This window comes from Micrasema longulum, unplaced genomic scaffold, assembly GCF_059751315.1.
Source record: "Micrasema longulum isolate JH-2025_06_02 unplaced genomic scaffold, ASM5975131v1 h1tg000841l, whole genome shotgun sequence".
Taxonomy (NCBI): Eukaryota; Metazoa; Arthropoda; class Insecta; order Trichoptera; family Brachycentridae; genus Micrasema; species Micrasema longulum.
The window spans coordinates 7155-29872 of record NW_028278033.1 but is presented as its reverse complement, the minus strand read 5'-3'; the positions used below and the strand labels follow the sequence as shown (position 1 = coordinate 29872).

Genomic DNA, 22718 nt, shown 5'->3' with positions numbered 1-22718 from the left:
TGTGCTGTCCTTAAACAGTGACGCAATAACCCGTATCAGGTTACCGTTTACTCCATACTCGATAAAACCTTCGACAGTTTTTTTTTTGACAAAATCAGGAAAAGAGTGTTGCGTTGGTTTGGACATGTAGAGCGAACGGACAGCGAAAGAACGGCTAAAAGGATTTGCAATGCGAATGTTGACGGATGCAGAAACGAGGAATATCAAGAAAGATATCGCTTGATCGAATCCAATAAATACTTGAAGATGGACTTGTCAAAAGTCAGAATAATCGGCGTACGTGCATGAAAATGTAGAGAAAGCGAGGTATGTATGCAAAGGCAGAGAAATATGGCTTATGTTATTTAATGAATATAAGATTTCGTATTTAAATAAAAAATGCGTAGTGTATAGAAATTTACACTTCTTTACTTGCTTCCTTTAACAAAAAGTTTATTATGGTGACATACCCAGAAATAAAATCTACGTGTACGCGTTATTTTGCATGCGCCTATACCAAAATGCCAAATAATCAATAACTGCACTGCTTCATTTACTAACGAGTTTCTTCCTTTGACGTACGAGCGAAAATTCCAGAACTTGCGACACTCTTTGTCTCCACTTTTGTTTGATAGTAACTTGTATTTTCCCATATAAACAAGTGTTGTTCGGTAAACACCTCAGTTTCAAGACCGAAATCGCCTTGCGAACACGTCACTCAGTGGATTATCCAAAAAAAGTTTAGTGTAGTTTACAGGTTTTATTTTAAACGAAGACTAACCGGTTAGTACTTTTTTGTCCATTTTATTGTAATGATGTATTGAGGTATCGTACCGCGAAATTAGATCATTCGTCATCGCTTTGGTTTACAAATCAGTAGCATTATTGTAAAGAGGAAACCATTACTGAATTAAGAAGCAAAAAATCCGTAGTTGTCGGGTCGGAACAGATTGTTGTTTTTTTATCTATACTGAATTATAATCTATTTTCTATCGTTCTGGATGTTGATCTGTTCCATGTATCTGAAGGGGTTTTCTGGTGCAGGATTCTCCTACTACTCTTACTGTTTTTTTTTGTCTTTTTATAATATGTACGTCTTGAATTTTAGTTTTTTATGTTTTTTTTATGATAAATAAATTAATTGAATTGGAAGGTAAAAATATAGGTAAAGAAATACAATACTATAATACCAGTGGACGTCACGGTCGAAAGTTTAACCAATATTGGTACGCGAATTATTATGTGTGACTTAAAATTGTGTTTTTTAAATCTCATCATATGGTATAAACAAAAATGGGACTATTTAAGTCAGTTTGTAAATGTTTTTGACATGTATTTCCATTGGTATACCGATTTCTGAGAGCTCAATTTTTTATTACTTGGATTTCCAAAACATGCTTTTTAAGTATAGTAAATGATGCCGTATTGTTGCATAGTACCTACACTGTACGGAGAAGTGAGGTCGGAAAAACTCCACTAACCGATGCATTTTGGCCAGTGATTGAAGTAATTTTGGATATAACTTGGTTACACTTATGCATCCGTGAAAGTTGTATTTTTCAAAACTTTTTTTTATTATTATTAATGATAGCTTATATAGCGTTATTTTTGCAATAAAATACTTCAAGGGCGCCTTACAAAATGATTCTATAGATAAATAAATTTAATTGAAGCTTTTAAATTTGTAATTAAATTTTTATTTGAAATTTTGTGATTCAAATGATTTGGTTCAAATTTGAATTCAAATAATTCGGTTTATATATAAATACTAGCTTTTACCGGCGGCGTCGCTCTTGGTATAAGGGAGAAATTATTTAGATAATGAATTAGTTGTGTCGTTTATAAATAAGATTTTTTTTGATGGAATGAAATATTTTATCGGGATTGAAAGTAGCTTGGTCTTCCAACTATTGATATGAAAAAAACACGATGATCCGTTAGTCTATGGTAATTTAGCATCGTTATTTTGTTCACAAATCAAAAATCCCTGAACCAAAACGAAAAGCAAACCAAACTAACCATAGATAAATTAAGTAAATTATAGAAATTTGAAAAAATATTTAAAATCGATTATTTTTGACATCTCACATTAAAGCCTGCTCATTTTCAAATAATGTTGCTAATTGTTGATTTATTACATATATTTTAGAGTTTATTTTTATATTTACATACGTTTATTGTACATTATTTGAAACAATAAGTCCCAACTCCATGGGATTAAAAGTCCTGTGCTGAGATGGGACGAGCAATAATATGACACATACACATGAGTGTATCTCCACAGATATAGGATTAGAAACATAAAAAATAATTTAAAAAAAAAATATTTATAAAACATATATATGGCACATAAATATGGTAAACAGTAAACTCAAGAATTTGGAAAATCATCAAGGATATAATCGGATATATAATAAGAGTTGCAATCTAGAAAACATACAGTCATACATAATAAGTATAAAAAATAATGATTATTTAATAAACAAAAACAAACCATCACGCCGTTTTCCCGTAAGGGTAAACAGAGAAGATTGAACGCCACATCACTCTTTATTTGCCTACAGATCTTTCTTCCTCTACATTCATACATTTTCTCATCCACGCTCGCCAATTATTACGATTCGGAACATGTCTATCTTTAAGTATTTGTTGGATTTGGTAGTGCCAAGTCTTTCTCTGTCTTCCTCAATTTCTGCATCCATCAACATTCGCATTGTACATATTTTTGGCCGTTCTTTTGTTGTCTATTTGCTCTACACGTCTGAACCAACGTAGAGCTCCTTTCTTGATTTTGTCGATAATGCTATAAAAGACCTTATAAGTTTTTACAAATTATATTAATGATGTAAACATTACATGTGACAAAAAATAAATAAACAAAAAACTTACGTGAGTTAAGAATATTTGTTTATATTTGCGTTTTTCATTGGTAATAAATACAAAATACAGAATGCACACGACGAGCCATCCATGCACATATATTTTACAATATATTAACTCATATGTCGAGGTTTTACTGACAGAATTCTTTAAGTCATTAAAAAAAGTTCCGAGATAATCGCTTTTAAAGCTTTCTTATTCTTTCAACGCATTATTCCTCCAACAATTTTTATTTTTATTTTTATTTTATTTAAAGCTTTAAAAGATCAATATTTATTATGGCATGCACAGCATACAATTTTAAATTAACATCTTGCACCTATATTTAAAAATGTTTGAAATATATAAAAGTTGTTGACTTAATGCATTTTGTTAGTATATCCTCGATATAAAACACTCGTACATATTTTAAACCACCCAGGATCTACATTCAGCAACTATCCTAAATAATCAACTACATAAAGAAATTTTCTGTATAAATGCAACGTGCAGTTAAAAATGTCTACAGTAATACTGAATCCATTCAAAAAATTACAGTTACGTCTAATAAATGAATTTGAGGTATTATCTCTTTTTACAAGTTAGCACCTACATAAAAAAGGAAATTTAATCTGGTATAGCGAAGACTACAAAAAATAATATTTTGTAAAAGGTACGGCGAATCAACCACTAGATCGAGCTGTCAGTATTAACATATTACACAGTAGATGTTAAAATATAGGCAGAATGGTGAATGTTACACAGGTGTAAAGTGCCCACTTTAACCAGCCAATGACAGGTCACAAGCTTTAGCTTGTGGATGCCTAGACTTTTATATTCCTTTCTGTAAAATTTTCTTCATGTCTGTTGAAATATGTATGTTAGTATTACTCTTTATAAATACCTACGATTAATAGTTTTGAAAAACGGAAAATACCCACACAGAAAATTTCATTTTGATATTTTGAATCGGGTTGTGGTCCCGTGGCTAGTGTCTCGGACTCGCGACTTAAATTCCATTCTACCCCAACTTGATTCTCATTTTTTAATAGTGAGTTATTTACAACTCATTGAAAATGGGCCTTTCAAATAAAACTTCGGTAAATCATAAAAACGCAAATATTTCTTTTAAAACAAAAAACAAATCAATTCAGTTTTGGAGTGCGGAAAACGGGTCAGCCAAACGTCAATTTTGTCGGTTTTAGCTAGGCAAATTTAAAACTTCGTCTTTTTAGCACGGGATCGGGGAGGCATTTAAGAGAGAGGGACAGAAAAACAATATTTAAATACCTATTCATCAAAATTGTCTGGCGTCGCGTTGCCTCTTAAGTCCATTGTATGGTTTTTTTTAGTGTCCGGTATTTGTCCTTGTTTTTTTTTATGAAGTAGTGTTATTGAGTGGTATTATATATGTACGTGTGTATGTCAGATTTATTGGTTACTGTTATCTCATCGTATTGCATATTTCACATTGCAATTTTGTGTACAATTTTCGTCAACTGTTTAATGTCAAACTGGATTGTTTTTCCTTACAGTTCAGTCGTAGAAGTAAGTTGGGATAATTATATATAACCCCTAACCAACGTTTTAATATCTAGCGCTTTTGAGACTCTCTTAAGACACACCCTTAATACACTTTTACTTTCAACTTTACCACAGTTTACGCAATTATTTTAAAACATATTTTTTATATTAAGGCAATCCATCCTAAAGCTCGGGTTTCCTAGGACAGCGGTGCCCGTATTTTAACGGCCGTAGTGAACATTAATGCCGTTGACAGCCGTCGTAATGGTGACTAGAGAGTGGTTTCTTATAAAAATGGTGTTGATAACACCGTTAAAAAAAAAAACCACTCTCTAGTCACCACTACGACGGCTGTCCACCGCATCACCGTTCACTGCGGCCGTTAAGATACGGGCACCGCTGTCCTAGGAAACCCTAGCTTAAGGAAGGATGATTTCTGATTCTGATTTTATAACATGCACAGTTTAAAAGATACATACGACAAAAATCGGTTGTTAGCGTGAATTTATTTTATTTGATTATTAATCAGTAGAGTTGACGATGAATTTGTAGGAAGTAGGGTTATGAAAAAAAATATTTTTTTTATATGTTTTTTTAATATCCAATATTACTATATTTAACATTTTATAATTTTGTGTTTTTGTGAAAACGGTTCATTTCATTGGCCACGCCCCTCACGTTACTATTCGGTTAAATTTTAAACATTTTTCTACTTCAATTCGAAAAAACAGTGTCACGAATCTTGACGTCATTATTGCGTATAAATATATATATGTAAGAGAGTGTGTTTGCGTGTATGTGTATAAGGGTAAGTATTCGGGTGTAAGTAAGCATGCTTATAATTAAAGTCCAAATCGGAGTATACAATTCAAACCGCACTACAGCGCCGCTGCACTTCACCAGTGCTGCGCACTTCATTTTGTATGAAAAACAGCGCAGTGTGGCGCAACTTTTGTGCATTTAGAAAAAATTAAATCAGTGAAAATAATGTTTAAATGTTTTGTTTTACCACCCAGTGCCACTTAAATGCGATTTTACTCACCGTTATAGATATCACTGACTGTGTTTTGCAGCTACATAGCATTATTCGTAATTTATTTATTATTAAATTAAAAAGCATGTTAAATACATTGAATTGTAAAAAAATCTACCCTAAAACTACTCGGAACTGCTGAAATAAAGGTTTTAAGAGCCATTACAAGAAAAAAAATCTATATCGAATCCGTAATGCTATTAGAGATACGTGTAAAATAGAGGACATTGTGCGATGGAGCAGATACAGACAACGTCTTACGTACACTGCAATAAAAAAAACCCATCTGGATAATATCCGCCTTGAAGACCATCCAAGAGATGGAGAAACAGTTGGACCCAATTATCTCAGGAGAAAAACTAGTTTTCTGTAACACAGATCTTAGTCAGTAAATCCATTATAATTTGAACAAGAACGACAGAGGAAAGAGTATTGTGCGTAGTTAATGTTACAGACTGGCAGATGATGGGTGTCACGCAAAAGGAGATATTAAAATTAATTTTGGATCAAGTCGACTTTGCCATTAACCGAACCGGGTGCTCAAGCGGAGCCGGCAATTAAAACCATAGGCGAATTTATCTCTATTCGGTTTTCGTTTTCGGGAATATCATCTGAGAGCAGGTAGCGAGTCAAAAACACTTGTACATGAATGAAGACCAAAATAATGGCTCAAAGCTGACAAAGACCGAGAAAGAAGCGCTTTGATTGAATTCGACAAATACTTAAATACGGCATGTCAGAATTCTCGGCGTGCGTGCAGGAGGAAAAGTATTATGGGAACCGATGTCGGGGATGTCACCTCGAACGTCGCGGTACCACTAAATGGTGTCCACTATTTTACGACTACACCGTGCAATTTGCAGGTTTGTCTTTGATATATATTTTAGGGCTGCTTAACTTGCAAGTCTCTTGTTTTTGGTCGGTACCTACTCTGAGGCACTTTAGTATGAATGATAAAGACAAAGTTTTATGGCATTTAATGATCTCTGCCTAAACCAACGGTGAAACAGCGTAATGGTTTGCTTTGTTTTATTATTGTTTATGACAAGATAATCTAGAGCACTTCTTCTTCTTGTCTTTCCTCTCCCCGATAGAAGTTGGAAATCGCAGCAATTCTCACTTTGTTGGTGGCTGCCCTAAACAGGGACCGAGTGCTGCAATGGAACCAGTCACGCAAGACCTTTTGCCAAGAGATGTGCTTTTTACCTGCACTTCGTCTTCCTTCAATCCTTCTCTGTAGAATAACTTGTAAAATGTTTTACTTTTTACCCCTCACATATCCAAAGTATTCTAGTTTTCCTTTCTTTAAGGTCTTCATGACCGCTTTATCTTTGTTGGGGAGTGGACAAGGAGTGAAGAATACCTCGTTCTTAGAGAAGAAAAATTGAGTGTGGACTGTATTGTTAGGAAGGAAGGTTGCGCAACTCCACTAACCAGCTAATGGATGAGGCGTGACAAATGCTGGAACCTTGGTGAAACTGGCGATCAGAAGACGCTGGCACAGCTTGTCTGGATGGTACTGGCGGTCCAAAATGACGCAGGCACACCTCGCTTGTGGAAATATTAGTCAAGCACTTCACTCGTTAATTTTAGATTTTGTACTGATTTTTAAAGTTGTTACCGGCACTCACACGTAGTATTAATGCTACGCGGAGTGCGCTAGAAAATGGAATGGACAGGTAGGTAGGTTTAGATTTGGTTCGAATAATCTTCTTTCATACATCGGAGAATGCCATCGCTCTGTACTCTGACTGTCTGACTATCTAGAGCACAATTATATTAAAACACGTTTTTCTCAAAACTGAGATAAGTTTACATACTAATTTGATCATTATCATATCGAAGGCTTTATACTAGAGTTAATCATCTTTAAAGTCAAGTGAGACTTCCTTCTATTTGATGGCGTGTAGCAGCTTTTTTGAACAACGTATATGATTTGAGTTGATTACTAATAAGTCGACTTTATTTGACATCAAGTCGCATGGAAGAAATTAAGTAGTAAAATATTCCTTGACCTTGCAAACTTTCTTCTTGCAAAACGCCTACAACTCACTCAACTTAATATTACCCATGTAATTGTTTCATTGAGATAAAACATTTAAAACTACGAATTGCGGCGACATTGAGATAAAAATACTTAAAAAAATGTAGTAGAACGTTTCAAAAAATGTTAATCATAAATTTAAAAATATTCATTTAAGGATCCAGTCAAATATCAACATTTTTACGCATAAAAATGACGCACGAAAAAACAAAGTAAACACGAGCATGGAATCGAAATGGAAGTTAAAATAATTTTATTTGTAAATACGTTTTTTTTAATAATGCAACTTTTTCAATCGCCTATTCTACCGCATAGATAATATTAACAATCAACGGGTTATTGAAAATAACAAATTCAAAAAAATATTCGAGATAATAACTCAAATCAGTTTTCTGTCTCGCTATCCCTGTCCTCATACAAAAGTAGAAATGTTAAAAGGTACATTTCTTTTGATTTTAATATTAGCCTTGTACAAAATAAGCATGGCAAAAAATAAACAACTCTCCTCTCTGGAAAAAAAACAAAGGAAATCGGCTTGGAAAAATACCACACCTTCCTAAAATCATCAACATTTCTTTATCAACACATATCTGTGCATAAGAAACTGTATTAGTTGGTAGTCTTATTGTAGTGCATAAACGATGATTTATAATTATACACGAAGAAAAGATAAGCAAGATCAAGAACTATAAGGTATAGCAGTTAAAAATTTCCTTTTAAATAAATACAACACTTTAAACTTTAAAAGCGCCGTGGAGTAGTTGTATAGATGACCAACTGTGAAAGTAGAATTGCTGGTTTGATTTCCCACCAGTTGCAACAAAACAAAATGATCTAGATGGTGTATTTTCATAACCTCCTTCCAAATCTAATATTTACCACCTTCTGACAAGCAAACAAATTACCAGGAAGCGAACATGGAATTGAGGAACTAGTAGGCAAACGTTCTAACTAGTAGACCACGAAGCTGGCTAATTTTTATTCTAGAATGTCTTCCCAACATGTTTTACTCGTGTTGTTTTTGTAATGCTTAAAAATAGTACCGTACATCTTAATAAAATCGAATGTTTTATTTTCAGAACATTATGAAGCTTATCCTCATCGTTTTCACCGTCGCAATATCGACGATCAATGCTCAGCGTCCCTTTTACGCTGGCTTACGTCCAATTGGCTACCCAGAACTGGCGAACAGATTCCAGACCACGGAAAATCCAAACGCATCCACAGTCGCCCTCGTCAACCGTCTAGGAGAAGACGGACAGCCCATCACAACAACCACAGTGAGGCTACCGGTGGATGCACTCGGAGACAAGGACCTCGTGGACAGGATCAGCAAGTGGCCTGTGGACAAACAACCCTACTGGTACTTGAATTGGCAACTGATTGAAGAACACAGAAAACAACGACCGACTCTCGCTGCGGATAACAACGCGAGTCCACCGGCAACTAACTCCAGGGCTTCTTTTATCGATGATGATCCTTTCATCGATTACGATTACAAAAAATGAATAAATAAATAAAAAAAATCAATTCATTCTAGCTTCAGTGCAAGTAAAAAAATAATATTTGAACATTTCAAAAATATAATCAACGATAGGCTGAACAAGACATTAATTTAGTTTCTTTAGTTAAAAGTGGATCCAAAAAAGATCTTTATTTTTCACGTTTATTTATTGATTTATATTCCGGTGATCAATTATGATAAAAAGAGGCACTTATAAACATTTAATACATATTTTGCACAGCACATTTACCAAACATGAATAAAGACTTATAAGTGTTTAATTCCACCATCATTTTAAAAATATAACATTTATGCACAATATTTCCAGTAATTTATTTATTCATTTAAATGAAAAATTCAGCACTATTCCCAATTACTATGTACATATGGAGGCTTTACTGATAAAATGCATTAAAGAGTCATTTAAACCAGTTCCGAGATAATCGCATTTAAAGCTTATTTATTCTTTCAAAGCATTATTTCTCCAAATTTTTTTTTTTTAATAATTTTTTTAAAGCTTTAAAAGTCATTTTAATTCTAGGCATATCACAAAATTCGAAATAAGCATCTTTCACCTTTATTAAATATTTGAAATATATAACGACTCTTGACCAAATGCGTTCTGTGAGTATAGTCTAGATATATATACATTATTAAGCAATTATAAAAACATGTTTTAAAAAGCACGAAAGATTATTAAGGTCCAACATTATATAGTTTATAAAAACAATAGTAACCAAAGATCGAAGTCATTAATACACGTTATGATACAAAGAGAAAAAGAATCTTAAACTGGCGATCCCCGCATGGAAAAAATCCACTTCTGCTTAAAATACAAATATCACAACCCAATAGTGCATAATGTACTGCATCTGTACACTAATTTATTATTTTTATTTACATTTATTTATAATCATATCAAAGATAAAGTTATACATTTATTCAAAGTTGCCTTGACTGTCTAACTAATGGTTACCTACCCCGTTTTAAGACAGTAAACATATAAAAAAACAGTCATCAATAATTGGAAAAAAAGAACTGAAAACTTTTTTTTTGAAATAGAGAAAATAAAGGAAAAATCAAAGTGAAAAGTAGTTATGGTCTCCAAAATTCAATAAATAAAAATAATTACCAACAAAAAAGAACATGTGTTAGCTATGTAATAGCCACCATTAACCCCTTAAACACTCCTCGACCAATTTTGCTAAAGAAAGTAGTCAGTAACTTCTTCAACTCATGAAATTGGAACGTATCATCAAATATGACATTCAAATATTCAGTTCTACGCTTCAAGTTCCAAGTTTTGATATTTCATTCATAAACTATATTTTTTGAGTGAATTATCGGCCTTGTGTGGTAGCGGTTAGTGCATTTGCTAGCCACGCAAGAGGTGTCGGGTTCGATTCCCGACATGATTGTTGTGAACTATTTTTAAAAAAAAAACGGTGTTTTAACACTAGAATATTTCATAGTCTCGGACTGGCAGCTGAAGCGTAAGACTGGTCATATTTCATTCATGTAAAAAAAAAAATCAAGATACTCTGCGATTGGTGTACCAATGCAGGGCCCTATGCACCATTAGTTGCGGAGAGTGAATAAAGATTGAAAGATAAGTTTTTTTAAGTAATCTAGTAAAAAAATAGATTTATATCTAGTGGCCTCGGCACGGATCGACCCGGTGAGAATATATTATTTTTTATGTTTTTTAAATAATATATCATACAAATAAATGAGAAGACACATCAAAGCAAATTTTCAAAGTGCGAACGACGTCATATCTGATTGATGTTACAGAACATTAAGCTTAAATAAGCCGATCCGTCTGAAGCTTGAATGCCGCTGATCAAAACAGTTTGTACAATGGTAAAATTTGTATTACATTTTCTGGAATGAAGTATGTACTAAAAACTTTGGTGATAAACATTCAAGTTATCACTTTAGTCTCAAATAATCATAAAAACACGCTGCGAACATTTTCAACACTTTTAAAACTTTTCTCACTTTGTAAAATTAATATGAACAAATATTTTAGGAACAACAATATTTTGAGATTATAAAAAAAAACTAATACAAAAACTGGATTTTAGGCATTGTCTAGACGTATCCTAGACTATATTCCATAAAGCATTAACGTTGAGTCAAACATTTTACTTAATGTTTTAAAATATTTGTATCTAACCACTTACCGACTTTTCAGTGTATGTACATACATATGACACATGTCAGGACGCCAATTAAACTAACATACAAAACCCAATATACACCTTCACCATCGTTCTTGCACAAAAATATAAAACCAGTTTGCCATGCATTTTAGTAGACAACCCTTACACGCACTAATAAGGTTATAAATGTACTTTATAATGTGGGAGAAATAGTTTAAAAAAAAGGGAGGAGATATAATCCATAAAAGCTCATGTAAACAGGAATCAAGGCAACTAAGAAAAATATGTACCATAAAATACTAAAAACTTGTCATTTTCTTAAAAAAGTATGCCTAAACGAGAGAGAAATACAATTTTATTGACAGATGGATATTTTCTTATATCTTCGGTAGTGACCGACCGAAACAAGATTTTCAGCCGAAACCATAACTGAAACTGAAACTTATTTAGATGACTTTAAAGTTACTTCAAAACGCCCAAAATTAGGTTCATTAAAATAAAAGGCATAAATTCAATGAATAAATTTAATTTAATTTGAAGAAACATACAATATTGTGCGAATTAATGTTAAAAAAATCCTTGTAATCATAAAATAGGTTTTTAATTAATATTTTGAGTTACAGGTGACGTACAATCATAATATATTTTTAATTTAATAGGGTTTATGTTCTCTTTTTGCTTTTATAATAGCCTGAATACATGTTGGCATGGAATCAATTAAATTTTGGCAATTTTCTTTTATTCTGTCATCTCGAAACCACATCTGAATAACAGCTTCTATCATCTTTATCTTGATAGTGTAGTCTAATTTTTGTATCCTAAATTTTCAAATCATCCACAAGTTTTCTATAGGGTTGGTCAGGTGAATTTCCAGGCCAGTCTAAAAGAATTATCTTTTTATCATTGAAATACTTAAGCATAAACTTCAATACAAGACAAGGAGCTGAGTCTTGTTGAGCCCAGCCCCACTATTAGGACAACATTTACTCAGTTCTGTACTCAAGTGCTGCTCCAATATAGCTTTATACTTTAGGTTATTCATCGTTCCTTCTATTGGTATCTAAATTCCGGTCTCCATATACGAAAAGCAGCCCCAAAACATCTTCGCCACAGGATATTTCGACCAAAGTCAATATGAACCACAGTAAGTTTTTTATCCCCACTTTTTATAACAAATTTTGTGCGATATCCCTGCACGAGCAAAGTAGGTCTCATCTGAAAATAGCACCTTCCTCCAGTGAGCCTTTGCTTCATCATGCTTCAACGTCCTTCATTACTGTTAAAATATAGTATTGTGCGAATTAATAAAATAAAAGTAATTTTTTACATTTTTCACGTTTTAGCATCACTCATATGTCAATTTGACACTTGTTGAGCGCCAGTTGCGTCCCGTGTATATTAATAAATAAATGAATATGATGTGTTTCACCTCACCTTATGTGTCTAATGTCTAACCATGTGTGTCTTTGGTCTTATATGTCTTACGCATGAAACCTTCCTGGTTCCTTAAAATTTTGTCAATTGTTGAAATTTTTATAAAAATATTTGATAAATGAAAATAATGGTTATAACCAAAACACTTTTTTTTAAAGTACTTTTATTAAATGTTTCTACATGATCACGTTATATTAAACCTTGTAGGATTTGAAAAATTTTATCAGTTGATATAGTTTGAAAAATTACATAACTGTAACTGCGTTTTTAACTCATTTTCTCAAAGTTAATCATTTATAGGGCTTTATCAATATACCGACGATATGAGATATGAACGAACTTACGAAACGAAGGAATGACACGATAAGGGTTCAGGGTCTATTGTATTTTTTTAAGCTGACAGCAGTCAGCTATCACCAATTGTAACATGCTAGAGACTTTGGCCCTTCAGGCCGCAAGTAATCATCCCCGGGGCCTTGTTTTATTGACCCCCCTGGCCTCAATTTTCAGCTCTTCGGCTTTGGTTGATTAGGATCTCGGTCACCTAGAAGTATCGTACTTTTAGGCTTCACCTTTTTTTGTTGTTCATAGAAATTTAAATACAATAAATGTTCTCTTATTATATGTTTATTGTTTTATTATTATTATTAAATGTGTATATTATACAAATTACTAACATACTAACTTGTACATATTATATTACTAACACATGTGTATATATGTAAAAAAAAAAAAAATACTCAACACTGGCCAGAACACCCAAGTTGAGATGTGAAAAGGCCATGAAAAAACGAAGAAGAAGAAAATGTAATAAAAAAAACTCTCACTCAAAATAATGCTTTAAAAACCACAAAAAATTACGTAAATAATTAATATCTACTTGAAAATATTGAATAATAATTGAATTAAATAAACAAGAATAGAATAAGTAATTTAGAACGAAAACAGTCAGCTGTGGCTGATTTTTACTTGCTGGTACATTCGGCCGTTTGGACCTCATTTGAACGTAGTTATGCAGAAATCAGCTAGTCCACAATTTAGAAAAATTGAGATTTTGGTGTTATCGGATGAAGTAAGGTCTATTCTATGTTCTGATAAAAACTCCCAGGTCGCTTTTTTTACAAAAAACTGTTATAATCAATCTCTGAAAATAGTATCGATCACAAAATTGGCATTTCTCAATTTGCAGAAAACGCCCTCAGCACTAGAATAATGTTACGGTATTTCTTCTTCTCTGGTCTCAATCCTGGGATTAGCTGGCAGCAGTTACATTCATTCTTCTCCTCCACTCCTCCCTGTCTTGTGCGGCTCTTTTAAAGTCAACATATGATGAGCAGCGCACGTCCTCTAATAGGTCCTCCAGGTACTCTCGGCGTTGGCGTCCCCTAGAATTTGTCCCCTCGGTCATCCCCTCCATTATGACATGCAGGAGGCCTTCTATGTATTTGAAAAATCATAAAAACAGGTCAAATACGTATTTAGATTCTTGTTCGTTACATCAAAAAACTAATGTATTCATTGTTTATCATTTGCCAAAAGTCGAAAAAATTCCAACTCGACTTCCAATTCGATTATTCACCCTTTTTACAAAAGTGCAATTATCTCAGTTTCACTTTTCTTTGGCTGGGTGCTTTCTGTATAACTACGTATATTTAGTCGGCCTTAATGAATCTTTTTTCTTGGTCTTATAAAATCGGCCTTACGAAAGCTAAATATAATTGTGTTAAAAAAAGTTGAAAAAAAATATATTCTCACGGCTTATTTTAAAAATAAGCTAAGGTAAATATTAATACAAACATAGAGCGGTAATCACAATTCCGATTGAAAATTGAATTTTATCACACGAAAATGACCCTGATTTAGCGTTAATACCACTATAAAAAGGCTCAAATTCCTGTGCGCAAGCATAAAGGAAAGACGCAATCGATCAGTTCTAGAGTATTCATATTATAGATTATTATGTAAACCGAGAAAAATTAAACACATGTCTCATTTTGTTGCAACAGAGATAAAAAAAACTTTTGAGAAATGAATATGAAAATCTAGCCATTAACAGGGCTTATGACTTGTCAATGGATGGTTTATGAGTTGGCGATGTTTTAGTCAAACATCCATATGGGTAACTTGAGTGTCATCAGAGTGAGACTGAACTAATAACATATGGAGAAAAAAAATTATTGCGAATGTAGGAATATTATAAACCATGGGCGGTCAATGTTTTAACCGTTAGGGACGTCTGGTTTTTAATATTTTTTGGGACTAACTACAAACACCAAAAGTTTTGTTTGAATTTAAAATAAATGTAGATAATAACAATTTTGATGCAATTTGAAGTTATTTTAATTGCAGCAATCAATGATGACTTCACACAAACATAAAAATATTGTGTAAATAAAAAAAGATGTTCATTTATTTCTTGCGATTTCTAGCTATTCGTAAACATACTGCCAAATAGTCATTTGTCAAACGGGAGTGATGTTTTGTTTCGATGGATTCTTTCGAAGATCCAAAACACTCCTAAAAAGCGACGAGGAATGGATACCGCTCTCGACGTTTTGGCCACCTATGGTATCTAGAAGTATTTGTACAACTATCTGAACAAATAAATTACATTACATGAAATGTCGAACGCAATCGTTTGTATAAATTTTCGACAAAATCAAAGGGTAAAGACAATGTTGGTTTGAGTATTTGGAAAAATACATTTTTCTCTCCGGAAATCGAGACAGACTCTAGATTGAAGGTTCTTTATCTTTTCTATATTATACGAATGTATTATTTATAATATCTTTGTAAATCGCATGTTTTTTTGAGAAGAAACTTAAAAATAAACTAAAATGTCATTAAAAAGCAGACTTTTCAAAGTACGCGAAATAATTCGTTAGAATTTCCTCACCATAAAGGTATGAGTTCTTACTTCACAAGCATCATAAAATGGAACCATCGAATTTAAAACATAGGAAGAAAATGTTTATGTTTAAAAAAGGTTTATAAAAATCAATTCGGAATAATTTTTTTCTTTAAAATCATTTTTTACTATAAACGAGCTGAACCCGGCAATGCTTTGAAATTGCTAGATATACTATCAAACAAAAAAAGAAGTATGAATAATTCAAAGAAATGAGTAAATATGATTTTCAAAATAAAGTTATTATTTTATCATAACGATATCGCGGTACATACTCGTAAATAGCTTAAATGAACACAATCGAAAGTTTAATATTAATTATTGTATTTAACGCACTTGTTGTATAAGTACTAAGGTACTTTTTTGTGATTAAATTTCAGAACTTAAAATAATTTATTTTCAAATATTGATTTTAAGAAGGCACCTAAGTACTTTTTGATGTTGGAATTCTAAAACATTAAACAATGAAATTTCAAATACAGATTTTTTTTGCAAATGTCAAACTCTGATCTTCCAACCAACAGGGATGCACTGTATGTGGGAATGCGATTTTCAAACATATATTAAATGTCAGTTAATATTATTTTACTGAAAATCCATTTTTAAAAAATGGGTAGAAATTATAAAGAATTTAAGGAAAGAATCTGATTAGGATCCATGAAAAACAGATCTTGTTCGTAAATATTAAAATAAAAACTTTTTCAAAAATAACATCTACTCAATTTTTTACTTTGTGCATTCTCCTCAAATGCAGCCTTGGTCAATGGTAAATAAAACATTTACGTTCCTTATTTTTTTCCTAAAGAAAACATTAAAGATTTAAGGAGTTATAAATATACCCACTGCAAAGCCCATCATTTTGATAAAAACCGCATGTAAATCGGTTCAGTAGTTTTTCAGTAGTAGTTCAGTAAAAAATTCAGTCTATCAAGAACACACCTACGAACATTGCCTTGTATATATACGGCCTAAGTCAATTACAACAGAAGAAACGTATGTACAAGAAACTGAACAATAAGAACATAAAACTATGTAGCAAAAACAAACAAAGGCAATGAAATAATGGTTTACTATATATTCATAAACATGATCAACATAAAAGACTTCGAGCTAATCCATGCCAATCTATCTTCATCCCATACTGTGTTAAAAGGCGGATGATCATCAGATAGATCTATCTCAAAGAATTTCAAGTTGTATTACAAATCGACTAATCTACACATTCTGGACATTGGGGCATGAAAATAAAAGTTGTTCTTACAAAATTTGATAGAAAGCAGATTTTGACCTCTAGTGACTTGTGACTGGTGAACATTATTGCATTGAGTATTTTGAAAATGCATATAAGGTCCTTTCCATCCTATGCTTCTCCGATGAAGACAGATTGAGAGATTGCTCTATTTCAAAATGGGAATAATTACCCCTTTGCAATCCGAGCAACCATACCACTTTTCTTAGAAAACGATGTTGGACAGACGCGATATGGTCAATATGAGTCCTGTAGAATGGAGACGAAATTAGAGAAGCATATTCTAAACGGGGCCAAACTAGTGAGCAGTAAAGAGTTTAGATGGTATTAATGTTTATATTTAATATTCATTGATTAATAATTATTGTGCCTTAACTTTATTAGATTGAATTTTAAAAAGTAAAAAAAAATATGTGCATGGACAATGGATAGAATGTATGGGTATTGGTAAAATCCACTGTTTCGTTTGGACATTGTTCATCTCTGTCTTATTAACAATCTTCATATGATATAAAATCCAGCGCTTCGTTTGAAAAATTTCAAAATATTTTTTAGAAAATACACTGTCTAGGACATTTTGTTTTTATAGTTGTTAATGTCTTAATATTGAATACTGGTAATAAATATTGTCAATTCAATATGTTTTTGATCTGAGAATATATGCTAAACTGGTTTTTTATGGCTCTGTAATCGACACCATCTTTAGAAGACTGGTTATTTTAGCTTTTTAATATATATATATTTACGTGCATTTAGCTGCTATCGGTGCTTCAGTTGACTGTGATGTTCATAATAACAAATTAGTTATCTGAGTAATTTCATCAAATTATACGACTGAATTTAATTAAACTGAATTAGTATACTGACTTCCCTAATACGAAATGACAACGCAGGCATCACACGGTAAATCCAGTGATTAAGAAGCGATTTAAAACGTTTATTTAAAATACCAATAATTAACAATTACTACTACTATATTAATCCAAAATCACTCGCAAACGAGTGGAGGCGTATAAAAAAAAAAAAAAAAAAAAAAAAAAAACTACTATATTAATGGATTTTGTTTCTAAGAATCACTGTCCTCAGCTCCAGCGTTTGTACGTTTCACGGAATATAATGTCAGAAGGTTAATATTTTGATAAACTTTATTGCAAACATAAAATTTGATAAGCATTTCATAACGTAAACAAATTCTATCATTTATATTTTCAGCGTTCAGACTCATTTTTGAAATCCTATTGTGAGCGCGTGTATTGAAACTTAATTGACAATCTTGTAAAGTGTAAAAATAATTTACGAAAACAGGTAAGCTAATGAAATGACAGAATAATCCTAGTATGTGTCCGTATTTTCATTTTCTTTTATTATACAAAACGTTTTAATAGGCATTTTTTAGACGTTTCCAAAGTAATAATTAAGGTTTAATTATACATTTGACTTGAAAACAATGACCAAAACTGTAAATTAATTACGGAAATCATAACTGTTTTTTTTTCATTTTTAAATACAAGTAAGTTTCCAATAATTAGAGCTCAATTATATACTTATTTTTATTTTCAAAGTATTGTTATGTCTTTGCTGTTTTGTATCAATTACAAATTTTCTAGAAGTACTAACATGTATATTTAAATATAATTACTAACTATGAATAGATAAATAAAAATGGGTTTAGTTCATAACAATTTATATTGTCGCTAAGATATTTCTCGGTCAATGATGAGTTATTTCTCGGTCAATGATGATTCTGAAACTATTCAAGAAAGAAAAAAGCTGTTTCATAGGGGTGTTTACGTGCTAACATTTAAAAAAAAACAGTACACATATTGACAACGTTTACCTATCTGCAAATTACTTCTGAATGTTATAATATATAATGATGAATTAAATTGGCTTGTGGTCTTGTCGTATTTTCATACAACTTGATTCTCATTTTTCTATTAATTATATTAGTTATTATACTAAGTTATTTACGACTTTGGACCAAAATTTTCAGGACAATTTGGTCTGAAAATTTTTAATATTGGAATAAGCAAGTATGTCACTCTTCAAGCACAAGAGTTAGTCTCTTTTTTGGGAGAGTTACAGTGATAACATTAACTAGATGTATAAAAGTAGATCTGTAAAGAATTTTTAAAAACATGTACCTTTTATGAAATTTGTTAAAAAAAAAAATATTATTTCTCAATTATTCCTTAAATAATAAAAACGTGTATATTTTCTTAGAGCAATCTCAAAAAAAATGCTCCGGGAGATTTTAAATTTTTAAAGACTTTTTTAATTGAATTAAAATACAAGGTTCGGACATCACTCTACTCCAACTTGATTCCCATTTTCTAATTACTTACAACTCGTTAAAAATCACCCCAAAATTGAAAGATAAAAACAAACAACAACAATTGATAGATAAATTTAGTAAAGCGTAAAAACGCAAATATTTATTTGAAAAAATAAAAAATTGGAGGTTTACTAAAACAAAAAAATTAATATTCTCGGAATGATAAATTGATGAAACTGCCCTCAAGAAAACTTTTTAATAATAGGTTAGTGAAGTAGTTCAGTGCTACGGGAAGTTGGGTATAAAAATATTTTCTTTCACGCGTTAAAAATTAAGGCATTTAATTGTACGGCAAGGTTTCTCGAAAATGTATAACTTTTTTTTTTGATAATCGTTTGAATGAAAATTAACTACTTTAAAACGTCACAGGTTCTTGTTGCAATATTTATCATTAATCATAGCGTTGTTATTTGAGATGATAGATTTCCGGTTTCCGGGTAGCCATTTTTTTTAACGTTTAGTGTTTTTTAACAAATATGAAGTTCTACTTTTAAATATCAGCATAACTCGCCGACGAGAACTTGTGACGTCACGGGTATAGAGTTTTTAAAATTACAAAACTTAAATAAATCATGGCGATGATAATACAATACATAAAAGTACTTTGTCTTAAATTTTGGCTTAATTTGTTTGTCTTTTAATAAATAGTTTAAAAAAACCACCGAACTTCCTCGTTGTAAATACCGGCTCGTAATAACAAATCAAATATCAATGTAACAATTGAACGTAGTTTTGCAGAAAGCAGCCAGTCCACAATTTTGAAAAAATGCCATATTGATGTTATCAGGTGCAGGAAGGTCAACTTTATGGTTTGCTAAAAACAGCCAGGCCGCTTTCATACAAAAAACTGTATTAATCGCCTTCTGAAAATGTTGCTGATCACAAAAACGGCATTTCTCAATTTGCAGAAAACACCTACAGCACCAGAAAAATCTTATAATACTTTTAAAATCATTAAAACTGGTCAAATACGTAATTAGATTTATGTTTGTTATGTATAAAAAAAGATGTATTCCTTGTTTATCATTTGTTAAAGCCGAAAACATTCCAACTGTTGTGTAGATTTGAGTATTAACTCATTTCACAAAAGTACTATTATCTCAGTTTCACTTTTCTATGGCTGGCTGTTTTCTGCATAACAACGTTCAATTATGTCTGAAACCTCCGATCTGCAGTTTAATTTGTATTTCCAGAACCTTTTTTTTATGTTGAAATGTATGTTTTATAATTACAGAAACCATGAGGGTCATTTTTGTCTTTTTGTTATTTATTGCTGCGTCAGTCGTAAATGCCCAGCGCCCTTTTTACGCTGGAAGTAAGCCTATTGGCTATCCGGAACTAGCAGCCAGGTTCCAGACTGACGAGGATGACGAGACCACCACGGTTAGCCTCGTCAACCGCCTTGGCGACGACGGTCAACCGATCAGGACGACAACCGTGAGGTTACCAGTGGACGCCCTAGGAGACAAGAATCTTGTGGACAGGATTAGCAAGTGGCCCGTGGACAAACAACCTTACTGGTATCTCAACTGGAGGCAGATTGAAGACCAAAGAAGACAGAGACCTTCTCTCGCAGATGCGGATCAAAGACAGCCAGAAACAGACAGATGGCAACAACAAGTGGATACGAATCAATTTGAATCCGATGCAAGACAGTCAGAAGTCAATAGAAGACGAACTCCCGCACCAGACAATCGAAGATCTTCCTTTAACGATTGATAAGTGATATAATTACAATTTTTCTCTTAAAACGAATGGAATTATATTTTACCCTCAAAAATATATTTTATTCACCCAACACGATGTAACTACTATTAAAAAAAAAAAAATGGCCTTAATAGGCTTATGAAATTAGGAAGAAAATAAACTAAAAACTTATTAAACTAAATGTAGTTTATGCAAAGTAAGTAATATTAATATTATGCACGACAATTTAAACATTATACAATACAAAGATATGAATCATAAAATTCATATATGTATGTATAAATGTGTATATGCATAAAGATATATATATGTATGAATGTATGTGTGTGTTTGTGTGTATATGTATGTATGTGTATGTGTTTGTGTATATACACATATAAGTATGTTTATATGCATGTATATGTGTGTGTGTGTATGTGTATGTATGTGTGCATGTGTAAGAATGTTTTTAAGGGTGCACACGTGTGTGTATGTTTATGGTGTTATATAAATAAACATATATGTTAGTCCGCCTTAGCACAGGCCTTCACCTACTAGGCATTACTTTATAATATATATTTAAAACATAACATAAAAAATAATAATAATAATTTTAAAGTGACAAAACGAGCGGGAAGTTTTTTTTAATATTGATTCAATTCACTGATAATTAAAACTGTTTTGATATAATGAACTACGAAATCTTTTAAGCATTTGCCGTTAAATTTCACATTTTATAAAACATGATAATTAATTTCATTTGTGTTCAAAACTGCTAATATTGAGTACTTATACCATTTAAATACGGAAGCGTCAAATATATTTCTGAAGTAGTTGCAATTATTTCCCTTTTACGCAATATTGTTATTAAAGTCACCACAAAATATTTTGAATATATTAACAAAAAGCATTTAAAATCTTACCCTTATCAGCTTCTTTAGTTTGGCCCTGTTTATGACAATAAAATAAAAATCATCGCAAACACATTTATCCCAAGATTATATAATAATGATAATAATAATAATAATAATAATAATAATAATAATGTTAATACTATTTATTTCTTAAATTACCAATCAATCTAATTTGGGACCTTTATTTTCTACGTGTAAAATATTCATATGTTTTGATTTGTCCAAATTTATTTATTTTTATACATCCGCCCTAAGCCAATTGCAACACTTACATGAAGAAACATGTGTTCAAGAAACTAAACAAAAATAACATAAAACTATAAAGCAAAGACAAACAGGGGCAGTAAAATAATAGTATATAATAAATTCAAGAGCATAATCAACATACAAGATTTTGAGATAAGCCATGCCAAGTTGTGCGACGAATTGACTAGTCTACACATTGTCTAAAATTGAATTGAATTTAATTGAAATAGGGTGCGTAGTTTGAAACATTTGAATTAAATCTATGGAAAGATAATTAATTATTATATCGATCAATTTTTCATATTTGTTAATTTTTCAAAAAATTTCGTGTCTCTCAGTTATAATTTAACCATATATAATACGATTTTTAATTTCTTTTGCGTTCACTTTACAATTTCAATTAAATTAACCCATTCACGGGCCATGCCTATCTGGAAAAAAATGTGTTCATAATATTTTTTCAAATGTGTAAAAGTACTAAGTAATGTGTGACTAGTTTAACATGTCGATAATTCAAAAAAAGTCGGCCTCGTGGTGTAGTAGTCAGCTCGTTTGCCTACCATGCAAGAGGTCTCAGGTTCGGTTTTTGGCATGGTTGACATAAAATATTTATAAAGAAAATGTGTTTTTACACTAGAATATCAGTACCTGAAGCGTAATACAGATCATCTTACCTTCATGTAACAAAAATGATCAAGATAGACTGCGATTGGTGTAATAATGCAGTGCCCTATGCACCATTTGGTGCGGAAAGGGAAAGATGATGAAACCAAAAAACAAAATAAAAAAATATATTATTGCATAATTTTTTAATAGAATGTTGAATGGCTGAAATTAA

General features: G+C 31.8%; 1 protein-coding gene across 1 annotated transcript; it reads left to right on the top strand.

Moving 5' to 3' along the window:
* The first annotated feature begins 661 nt into the window (after positions 1-661).
* LOC148278695 (uncharacterized) lies at positions 662-20814 on the top strand. The gene is made up of 4 exons (XM_088231002.1): positions 662-762; positions 8519-8945; positions 12142-12252; positions 20269-20814. The coding sequence occupies exons 2-4, from the start codon at positions 8525-8527 to the stop codon at positions 20751-20753; spliced, it is 1017 nt and encodes a 338-aa protein (XP_088087128.1). The 5' UTR covers positions 662-762; positions 8519-8524; the 3' UTR covers positions 20754-20814.
* The last annotated feature ends 1904 nt before the right edge of the window (positions 20815-22718 follow it).

Excerpts from the sequence above, each read along its gene's own strand:
- LOC148278695 (XM_088231002.1), top strand. The coding sequence starts at position 8,525 with ATGAAGCTTATCCTCATCGTTTTCACCGTCGCAATATCGACGATCAAT. Across the intron at positions 8,946-12,141 it reads CGATTACGATTACAAAAAAT|GTTATTCATCGTTCCTTCTA; the intron begins GAATAAATAAAT and ends TTTATACTTTAG. Across the intron at positions 12,253-20,268 it reads CAAAGTCAATATGAACCACA|AAACCATGAGGGTCATTTTT; the intron begins GTAAGTTTTTTA and ends TTATAATTACAG.